The following is an 11,442-nucleotide window of genomic DNA, read 5'->3' as shown; positions in this document are numbered from 1 at the left end:
ATCTGCAGAGGAGACGAAGTCGATGAAATAACATCAGATGACACTGTATATACCGAGTAACGAATGCGCACATAAGCAAGCTCAAATTAAAAAATCTAAAAATAACGTGATTTTTTCCCCATAAAATGCCAGCTCTCTTCGAATTGCATATAATCAGTCAGGCATAACAGTACACAACCAGTGTATACAAAAATAATGTATATTAGCATTTCGATGTCAAAGACGAAGGACATTCAAGCCACCTTTACTATGCATGCAGCGATTATCGTTAAAAGTTATTAATCATAATACAATTCCAGTGCTACAGTGGAGTAGCGACATTTTTTCAATTTAGTTTTATGTTGGGATGCCATCATTATTTCCTCGTGTGTGTTTACATGTCAAGGGAATAAAATGTATACAACATACTAACGTATGATCCAAAACTTGAGTTACAATCTAAGTTCAAAGCGCCGAGCTTCCGTCTCGTTCTTCCATGGGATATTTCTCATATGCCCCAGCACCTGTTTTCTCCAAATCGTACTTTCTAAAGCAGTGCAAGAAATCTAGGGATAATGGTAGAATTTCCCTCTCAAACAAAAACTTCAGTGAGTACGATACCACAATGATAGTGACAAAAGAAACTATCATAGACAGGGTACGAAAAGGAAACAGCTGACCATTCTCGTCATCGTAATACGGGTATTTGATGACCGGTGGAATACCGATTTTATCCTCTCCTCCCAATACGCGCAGCACAAGCCCTAGGACGTAGCCCATGAAAGATCCGTAAGTGTTGGTGCCGTTAAGATAGATGACACAACACAGCTGTGGGAACAGTATGACGTACACCAGGTCACTGCATAACGCCCACAAGCTGTAGATAGAGTCCACGGCCAGAGCCATAGCTGTAGCTGCCGCGCCAACTCCAAATATGGCTATACGCATCACCCAGACGACTTCCTTCTCCGAGGCCTGGAAGTAAAGTTACGCTTCGTTAGTTCAACATTTGAATGAGGAGTCTCTCGAGAATATTACACTGAAACTGAGAGGCAACGTTTTTTCTTTATGGCATCTTAGATTCTTTGATAAATGTACTTCTTATTTGCTCATTTTGGTGATCTTTTACCGCAGTTACGTAAAGGAAACTCTGAAACCCTTATATTTACTACCATTCATGAACTAAATGTGCACTAAAAAATACATGCACAGAACCTCACCTTTACAACTAAAAATACCCCGTGAGCCTAAACCCTAGCACAAGGAAAACAAGAAGGAAAGCAATCACTACTCGAAAGAAATTTTAAGCTCACAACGACAACAGCTACAAGCTGACCCTCCCCTGTGCGAGGGATAGTCGAGCGAGACAAATATTGCAGCGTTGTCATCTTTCCCGCGCGGTTCAACCGGTACTCTCTCGACCATGATAGATCAGAAAAATGAGTATGGGGAAAAATTTGTCGCATTGGAAACCTTCCACCGTTTTCCCCGCTTGAAGTTGATAAAACTGAGCTTGAGACAAAGCAATATTTGAGAGGTAAAAGAAACACATTAGAATAAATCTAGCGACGAGTCTTTATGTATTACATACCCCTTGTCGAAAGATAAGTTTGTAAATGTTTCGAGAGAACATGGAGCTAGCGGAGAGGATGCTTGAGTCCGCAGAAGACATGACAGCGGCAGACACCGCGCCCAGTCCCACAAACGACACCGCGGTTGGTGTGAGGTACTGAAGCACCATGGGAAGCACCAGCGACTTGTCAAACTCCGCAGTCTGGTTAGTAGCGTTACCGGTTGGCTTAAAGAAATCAGTCTTGGTCCAATCTAGAGTGAACCAACAAAAGCTTCATGCTCATAAATTACTCCAATAAAGGCAAAATTACCGTGAGGAAACAATACAGAGTGCCGGGTCTTTTGTAGACTATTCTGTTCTGTCATGTTACATTTGAAAACACTTACATGTAACGGTCATCTTTGTGTTTGTAACCCCTTTTTCAGCCCTCTTTTTTAGAGCGTTTGTTTTGCAAACCGAAATATTGGGCAAATGCATTTAACTATTTCTTTTTTCATATATGTCCTTTCTCAACCTCTTTTACTTATCTTGAGGATTAGGCTACTGTTTTGTTTAATTGTCATAAGCTTAAATTACTTACAATAAGGCTTCAATTAGTTTTTCGTGGTCGAGAGGTGGTGGATGGTGAAGGGTGGTGGTTGTTCATATTTACCTGCGGAGGCACCAATGGCCCCAATGAGGACCGCTGGGATAGCCATCACCACACACCCAAGCGAGGCTGCTAAAGAAAGGCCCTTCGCTTTAGCTGCCGTTTTACATGATAACACACGCTGAAAGTAAACTTGCCATGGAATACCACCAAATATCTGCACAGGTAACAAAAAAAAACACATGTTATCAATCAAAAACTCTAGGGCTGGCGATTGATAGCACAGTTTCTCCGCAAAGCCTGGGAACTGTAAGAGATTCGAAAAAAAGCTAAACAAAATTGATAACCGGTGTCAATGAAAACGCAAGAAAAACATGAAATCGCGACAAACGCGGGAAAACATATCACTGGTGGTAAGCGCGGGATCGAAAACATGTACCCGGTACCAAGCGCGGGACGGTCAAAACAACTGCACCTTCTTTGCCCTGATGGGTTAACAAAGCACTTTGCAAAAGTAAAAAAAAAACAAGCTGCGGCTTTCGAAATCATTAGAAAACTGTTTTAGAGTACAAAGAAAGACATTTTACCAACAGCAGACCATAGTCGATCCACACTCCAGTGTACGTAGAAGACCACTCGCCCACCCACCGTGTGGACTGGGTCGAGATGCTGCTGACCGCTGAATTCGTCATGGCGAATGGAATACTGAGCCACTAACACAGGCAGAGAAAGGAGAGTTAGTGAGTAAGGAAGAACAATAGAACTCGTCCACACAATGCAGGATGTGACAAAAATTGATCGCTCACTACCTGGACAAGGAAGAAAAGGTGAAATAAGATTAACTTGCCCACAAGTACAGCTGCAAAAGTCGCCTTGTAACGAGAAAAATGCCAGCGATGCCCAAAACCCGAGTGCTAATACAACCAAAGCCTAAATAATGTCTTTCGGTTCTTCACCCAAACAACACTTAAAGGGGTTAGGTCACACTATTTCAGGTAATTTTGTTTAATTCTGTTAATTATGAGCTCTAAACGTCAAATTGGCAGAGCAAAAGTCTTTCATTTGCAAAATCACGGCCACATAGCGACTGAGAATGATTTTCCAGCTGTGTAAATGACATTTTTAGATAAACTAATATAAATTTGAAAAAAGGTGGGCCTACGTTTTTCAACTTTACCCAAATGCAATCCATTGTAATCCTCTCCAGTTTTGTCCATCCATGTCCCTTCTTGGCTTTCCTGTGTTTTGTTTGAGATCTGCTATAGTTTTGAGCCGTTTTTGTGATATTTCAGTTAATTCTATGACCGTTTGATCAGTGCTGAAATTGCCTAAAATTGCGTGACCTAGCCCCTTTAAGGCATCACAATATAAATTTAAAACCTAGCCAACGCACAAACTATATAACTATCCACCACTATCCGGGAAACAGCCCGGAAGAGGGAAGAACTCCCATATGAAAATGTCAGAGATGCTCGTCGTTTTCATATGTTTAGGGGTATAAATCAAGAAATCTGTTCTCACTTAGGGTTCTCATGACGAAACACCACTATTCTTAGCTTTTAAAGTATCTTTTAGGGTGCACTTGAAGAAATAACGATTAAAATCCGCTCTTATTTCTTTTCTTTTCTTTTTTTGTGGCTCGATTTCTCGAGATTTCCGCCGGTCTCTCGAGTCCGGTCCACTAGCACGGGCTCCTTTTCTGAACAGCGGCTGGTAATTGAGCCTACTCCGGTTTTGAGTGGTATCCTTTATGGATCAAATAAAGCTTGAGCCACACCAGATTGGTCTCCTTTAGGGGATGTAATTCAAATGTTCCGACGAATAACCCCGACTTTTTCGAATAGAAGGCCGCCCCCCCCCCCTCCCCTTCCCCTCTCGGGTAAACAATCACCGACGTAGATTGCACCGCTGGCCATACTCACCAATCCAACGAAGATGCATGTGAGCTGGATAACATCGGTGTAAGCCACAGAGTAGAGCCCTCCAATCAGCGTGTAAAAAACAGCGATACACGCCGAAACAATGATGGAGGCAAAGCGATCCAAGTTGATGACGACGCTGACTGTGGCTCCGAGGGCAGCTAAGATGGCTGCCGACCAAAATATCTCTCCCAGTAAGGCCGGAATGTATAGCAGTCCACCCATGCGCAGACCGTACTTCTCTTGAAAAGGGTCCAGCATCGTGAAGTACTCTTTTTTGCGCATAATCTTGGCAAAAACCAACCCGCCTGAGAATCAAATGATGAGAAACACAGGAAAGGCGTTTCACTTTTTAATTCCAAGGTCGGTATTGGATTGATATAAATGGATGTTGTTGTGTATAGAATGGTTTTCACTTGATTGTCGAAAGAAATTCGCATTTGATTTGGTTTTCAGTTTTAAGGTTAGTGATTGGTTTAGAAAAACTCGCGCCCCTTTCTTAACTAATCAGAAGTTGAGCAAAACAATCGTAACTCGCTCTCCTTCGTTTTCCCGCGCCTTACACCGGCTACATGTATTTGCTTTGATTTTTGATTGGTTCACTAAATTGAGATTAGCCAGAGTAATTCAACTACTTTGGTTTTGGTTTTAAGGCATTCAATTAAATTCCGCCCTTTCGTTTTCTTTTTGTGATTTTCGCACATAAAATGCATCAATTTTCTAGAACACTCACCTATAACCAGGCTGAGCGCATATCCCCAAGGTGCCTGGGCCCAGACGAGACCTTGACCCGAGTCATACACCACTTCTGCTGTACCATTGATGTATCCTCCTCCAACCCAGGTTGCTATAGGAACAGACAGGTTTATTATACCAGGAGATTACGAAAGTATTCGATTTAACGATAGTCTGCCATACGGAACACCCATCAAAAGTCTTCACGGTTGTTATTGTGGGATGTCACGCAATGTTACTGTTGCGTAACGCGTGAAGCGGGAAAATAGAGAAAAAAGGGCGCGATTCGGGATCAACAAGGTTCAAGTAACGCTAGACTCTGTATTTGAAACAACTGACTTAATAATCAGTACTAACATAAACCTCAAGCATTTTGTTGTGAAACGTAACTTCTAGGGCAGAAAAATGTGATTTTGAACCCGTTCAAAAATCACACTCGTCAACTGAAAACGCCTTTGACAAGAAGAAAAAATGGAAATAAGAGCGAGAAAAAAAAACCGACAAAGAAATTACACTAGAAATGAAGCCCGATAAACAAACGGTAACAAAAACGATAAAATTGTATGAAAAAAGATTGTTGGAAAGAGAACGAACACAACAACATCGAATTATGTCCGAACGCCTCATAATATATTCTTAAAACTGAACATTCGCAAAGTCAACAACTTCACCGCACTTTTGTACACAAAAGAACGCAAGAAAATTCCGACAATCCGGCTTTGTTAAAAAGCCTTTATTACCTGTCATTGTGAAAGTGCCAACAAATATTCCAATACTTCTGCCCGCTAACATTGCTTCTTCTTCGCCTTCCTTTCTTCGCCTTGCGGCCCACAGGCCAACAACGAGGATTAACAAATAAAACACAATGATCGCCACCACACCAACAATGTTGATGTCCGCCATATCTGATGAATGCTGTCAGTGTACAACAAATTTAGAAGAATCTGAAAAACGAAAAAACATAACCTCAAACTTACGAACGTTTCGCCAACATTCCTCACTACTTCTAGGAACTTCGCTGCTAATGATAATAGAACTCACTTCTTGCGCCTCAAATGCAAAAACCACCACCTCTGTTGAGTCTGTTTTAATAACAATGATCAGCTCTCTAATTCAATTCCAAGGTAGATTTGTGCGGTAGCTTTACGATAGAACTTATGCGGGGTAACTCTTCCTAAGCGACCCAGCAATCTGCGCAGTCTAGCTAGAGTGTTTGTCGTGCGGTTTGCTGTCATTTAAAGACAAACTATACTTCAATCCGCGCCACTTCATTCAATCATTCCCCCGGCTTCTGGAGTTTTAAAACAAGAGTGTTTAATTACATTTTGAACCAATCATTGGCAAGGAATAAATGGCTTTTGTGCCATGTTTAGTTTGAAACAAAACCAAACCAAATTAATCGACACCCTTTTAAGGCAAAGAAAGACTGATGTTAGGCTGATCAATCGGCTTGTTGGAATAACACATCAAAACAATAGTTTTTTTTTTTCTATTTGTAATCGCTTACTTTGGCTTTTAAGAGCTCTTTTTAACTCCGCAAAGAAGTCTAAATGACTTCTGCCGTGAAGTAAATTTTTGCACTACAAAACGGCTCTCCTAATATTTATTTTATCAGATCGATTTTCACGATAACGGCTAATAAATTACAATAAAGTCGCAAGCAATCGCGAAATGCCCAATTTAGTAATTAACATAATGCATGAAACCAGTGAACTAAACTCAATGAAGCGCTCTCGCAATCTATTTTTTCAAAACAACAGCAGCAAAAAACAAAGCTATCATTGAATAACTGAACGGTAATATGTGGTCGTTAATAGTTTCACTTGCGGAGATTTCAAAATGTAATCATGTAGCATCCGCTTTCTTTTTAGCCTGCGTGGCAGGTGCGTAGCAGGCGATTTCAGTCTCTCTCGTCGAGGACACCAAGTCCACGGTTGTTGTGTTGCCTCAAATTCGAAACATTAATTTTCCTGAAAGGTGCCATACTAGTGCCCATACTAGTGCCCATACTAGTGCCCAAATATTTGAGTGACTATTTCACAAGAAATTATAACGTGCATAAATACAATACTCGCAGAAGAACAGATTTGCACCTGCCTAAACCCAAACTTACCCCTGGAAAACGAACCTTTAGATATTCGGGCCCAGCGTTTTTTAACCTCTTACCCCGTAGCATTCAAAACGCCGAGTCACTTTCTTCTTTCAAAGTTTTAGTTGACGACTACGGTTTTTAAATTATATAGTAACTAGATTTTTATAAGTTATTGCATGCTTGTTTATACTCTATACTTTTAATGACTATTACTTGTATTTTTAAATTTATATCTTGTATTTTTTAAATTTTATCTTGTATTTTTAAATTATCACGATGTTTTGTATTTTTAATTATTATAATTTTCTGTCCAGGGCCCCTCTGGATAACAGCCTCGTCGCTGAATGGGCCACCCTGGCTAAATAAAGTTTACCTTTACCTTTACCTTTACCATACATTCCTTTTAATGGTAGTTCTGAGAACTTGGTGTTATATCAACTTGAGATTATGTCAACCATGTTGATATATTTTTTCAATCTCGTCACATGGGGTTACGGCAATGTATTGTATTTGCAGAAACATTGTATACACCATATTAGTTTCCCTAATTATAAGAAAGTGAAACCAAACAGAGCCTGCAATGTGATATCTTTAGAGATAACGTTAAGGGCATAGTTTTCCGGTTTGACTGTAGAAAACGCGTAATGAAAGGAACACTAAAGAGTGATTTTGACCATGAGGATCTTGGTTTGACCTTTTAAAGACTTCTCAAATATCGCCTTCAGCTACAATTCAAAACTCTCGACTTTTTTTTACATTAATCACGCGACATCCATGATTTTAAACGAGTGAAAATTAGAGAAAAACGAAAACAAATTTAATATATATCTTTGACAGCAACGATTAAAAGTATTTTCAATCGACGCTTCGATGCATCAAGCATCATTCTCAGTCTTGAGAATGATGCTTGATCATCGAAACGTCGATTGAATCTTTCCTGTTAAATGTTTTAGCAAGCAACTTATTATTCCAACTCTAATTGTTTATACCCAATTCTTGTTCATTTTTTTTTGAAAATACGACATCTAAAATAATATTTTTATTAATTTTAATTTTTTTATTATTTTATTAGTAATCTACTTTATTTCATGCTTTGTTTTTTAAATATTCAACAAAACATGAAAAAAAATACACATAAAATAAACTGAAGGAGAAGATTGCTTTGCTGCCTAAAGTTCTAATCAACGTCCGAAGTCGATATCAGAAAATAAAAATCCACTGTTTTGTTCCTTTGTCGCCTTCTTGTTTAAAAGATAATAAGCACACAAAGGCTATTACACAGAACAAACAACTGGAACTTATTGTTATTTGTTTCAATTCGTTTTAATATTCTCCAACATGCAAATTTAGGTTCATTTACTTAGGTTTGAAACTGAAAGGACAATATAGAATTTCAAAATTCGCATTTGTAATGAAGGGTTGATGCAGGAGTTTCGTAAAATATGTTTGCCGAATTGGAAGACAAAGACCCGAACGCATATTAAACGAGACAATAATTAACTCAGTGTGGTGCTTGTGAAATACAGCGGCAGTTCACAGTTAACCCGAGTTAACAATTTAAAAGTATCTCAACTAAGCGAAAGGTGCCCTTCAAATAATGAGGAATAATGATATGCTCGACCTTTCTGTCATCTGCTTAGTAGAATGACCAATTAAAAAGGTTTTAAACTCGGATTAAAGCTTTATCTATTTGTGTAGGCGGCTTCGAAACTGAGCGATGTCAACCGTATCAACTGGGAGCGTGAATTTCGGCCATCAAATAGTGTCACGCACTATTGAGCATTTGTACATTTTTTGATTGAAAATACGTATCTGCTCCGAACTCAAACATATGCTGGGAAATACCTTTACAGATACCATGCCGAAGCATTTAGTAAACCCGATTTTCTTTTTTTCTTTTTGCAAGTTTTTGGGACTGTGAAGTGTGACTAACGAGACATTGAGCCGTGCGTCATAGCTGCACGTAGAGTGAAAAATTACAAGTATTTTTAAAGCGTTTGAACTTTTGAAACCCATTTGTCTCTAGGAGACAAAGGAAAGGACCCACATAGCAAGCGAGATTAATGCCTGATACTACACGAAAAGTGCACTGTAAGTGATGTAAGTTAAAGCTGTGAGACAGAGAAGCACAGCGCATGATAATGTTTACAAACACACGCTTCACAAGGGACAAAGTCAAATTCTAATCAAGTGATAATTTAGTTACGCGCGATTTCTCTGGGTTAAAAGGATATTTACTTGCCTTTTAGTAGACAGTAAATTGCCTCCTTGATCTTGCTTCTGTAAAGAACGTTTCTGTTCTCGTATGTTTGTCGACGATTTAATTTGTAGAGACTCTCCTCCCCTTATTATCTGGGGGCCTAGGACCTAGGAAAATCGACGTCAGAAATGTAAATAACGAATTACATGGAACTAAAATCGCTTCGGTAAATAATGCATGGAAGTGGGCATAAAAACTATTTAATATTACTTACCGCATCAACTCTCGTTCAATAGTTGCGCTTTTCAGGCAGTTTTATAACTTAGTGCATAGGTGGGTTTCCTGTGTCCAACCTACGCATCAGGCGAGAAGAGTCTGGTAATGATTACGGTATAAGGAACTGTCATGGCGACTGTAAATACGAGAGAAGTTACCCTATCTTGCAAAGACCAGAGCTCTCGTGATTACGTGAAAGGATATTCAGTGCCTTCAAGAAGCTCAACGCGCATCACTATGCAACCGTGTCAAGTAATTTTATAATTCTATGTTGTCCATAGTGGATAAATGGTCAGAAAATTGAGAAGCAAAAAGAAAACTTCTTCGGAAGTTCAAGAATATATCCGACAGCGCTATGAAGACACAGCCCTTGCTATATACCGTGAACAGCATGCCAACAGGCAAAGTGAGATATCTGGGAAAGAAAGTGCGCCAAAAGTGCGGCACGCTTTCGAGGAAATTGCCGAAGTTGGAGAACCCAGTGGAGGACATGATCTCCAAAGTTATCCTGTACCAAGTCTACCAAGGGGTCTACCCAAGAACAACGCGTACGTACAATCTCAAATATGTGTCATCATCTAGATAAGGACGACATTGTGGCGAATTGGGAAACTTAGGTAGGGCATTGAAACAGTCAGGGGAAAAGGATCGCCAGGAGCTGAATAGGAACAGAACTTGTGGATTTTTGATCTTGAGAGAGTTTAAGTCAACTGTCATTTGGAACGTCACCAACGCTCACGACATTTAAGACGAGAATAAGAAAAATTGACCTTTCAGACCTCATTTACCACAATAGCAGTTGCTACAAACTATGTAAATCGTGAACAGTATCATTTTATAGTATTAATTATTATGCTGTAAATAAGTATTTATCAACTTTAATATTTAAATTAAATTACTTCAATATATAAATAATTAAATTATTTATTTTTGTAAATTAGTCATCAGCTATCAAATTTAGTTAGGTGTCCTCAATTAGCTAATCTATAGCTAAATATACTGACACATTAATAAAGTTTTCATTCATTCATTCATTCATTCATGCATGCATGCATGCATGCATGCATCATTCATTCATTCATTCATTCAAATTTGTGCATGGGACGAAAGTATTCCCATGATAAACACTACAAATTTGTCAACTCCAGACAAAATTGTTGATCATAGTCTGGTATCATTAAAATTTGAAGATGATAATTAGCATTATAGTTTCACTAGAGTAAACATGAGTGCTTTGATTTTTTCCAAAATAAAAACCAGTTGAAGAGAAAAAAAAAAACTCACCTGATAGAAGTTAAAAACTTTTGGTTACAAGACATTTACATTTGTCAAGATGTCCACTTGCAATTCACCAAACAGTATAGAGGCTAATGGAATGATCACTCAGACAAATATTACCTACTCAAAAATAATAACCTGCTTAGCAGTTGTTTCTTGACTGTTGGTGAATATTTGAATATATTTACCAGTTTGCATAAGCTTAACGGTAAGTTGATGGCAAAATATTATGTGTCAACCCTCCAAGTTAACTTTTTTCCTTAGTGGCCATTTGGCCACTGAAAGTTTATTTTTGGTTGCCAGTGAAAAATGTTAGTTGCCAAAGTATAAAAATTAATTATTAATTAATCAGTATCAATAAACAAATTAATATATTAAATAATAAAAAATAATTATTATGCTATCCCTGAGCAAGCTCAATAAAAAGTGATTCAAATGTACTCTGCTTACTAAGCATGTTGGGAAAAGCAACTCGTACTTGAACAGAGAAGCTGTACAAGAAGAAAAGCCGCTAAGGACGAGCAATAACAGCAACAATATCTCCTATCAATCAACCGACCCTTCACACAAACACACTGAGCTAGCTGTGAAATATTCACCCCGAAAAGTGCGATTACGTGTGATTTACTGCCATTTTTCCACGAAAATATTGTTAACTGAAATTTGCATATTTAAAATGTTTTCCAAAATTACTTTAAAGAAAGACTATTAAAAAAGTTTTTTTTTGGGGGGGGGGGGGGGGGGAATTCTCAAGCTGCACATAGACATGACTTGTGTCACAACAGTGTAGAGACCAGTTTG

The 11,442-nt window shown here is 38.7% G+C and overlaps 1 protein-coding gene across 2 annotated transcripts; it reads right to left on the bottom strand.

Moving 5' to 3' along the window:
• Window positions 1–183: 183 nt before the first annotated feature.
• LOC110050746 (high-affinity choline transporter 1-like) lies at window positions 184–9,575 on the bottom strand. 2 transcript variants are annotated; one of them, XM_020756686.2, is made up of 9 exons: window positions 9,362–9,575; window positions 9,130–9,254; window positions 5,536–5,739; window positions 4,794–4,907; window positions 4,064–4,368; window positions 2,729–2,854; window positions 2,205–2,358; window positions 1,571–1,803; window positions 184–954 (listed from the first exon to the last, which is right to left on the bottom strand). In XM_020756686.2, the coding sequence occupies exons 3-9, from the start codon at window positions 5,696–5,698 to the stop codon at window positions 445–447; spliced, it is 1,605 nt and encodes a 534-aa protein (XP_020612345.1). In that variant the 5' UTR covers window positions 5,699–5,739; window positions 9,130–9,254; window positions 9,362–9,575; the 3' UTR covers window positions 184–444. The 2 variants fall into 2 exon arrangements, with proteins under 2 accessions (XP_020612345.1, XP_020612346.1); XM_020756687.2 differs by lacking the exons at window positions 9,130–9,254; window positions 9,362–9,575 and adding an exon at window positions 5,837–6,131.
• Between the last annotated feature and the right edge of the window lie 1,867 nt (window positions 9,576–11,442).

The sequence above is a fragment of the Orbicella faveolata genome, unplaced genomic scaffold (assembly GCF_042242905.1).
Source record: "Orbicella faveolata isolate gen_17 unplaced genomic scaffold, um_ofav_v1 contig_36, whole genome shotgun sequence".
Lineage (NCBI taxonomy): Eukaryota > Metazoa > Cnidaria > Anthozoa > Scleractinia > Merulinidae > Orbicella > Orbicella faveolata.
The sequence above is the reverse complement of the archived record's forward strand: the minus strand, read 5'-3'. Positions and strand labels throughout refer to the sequence as shown.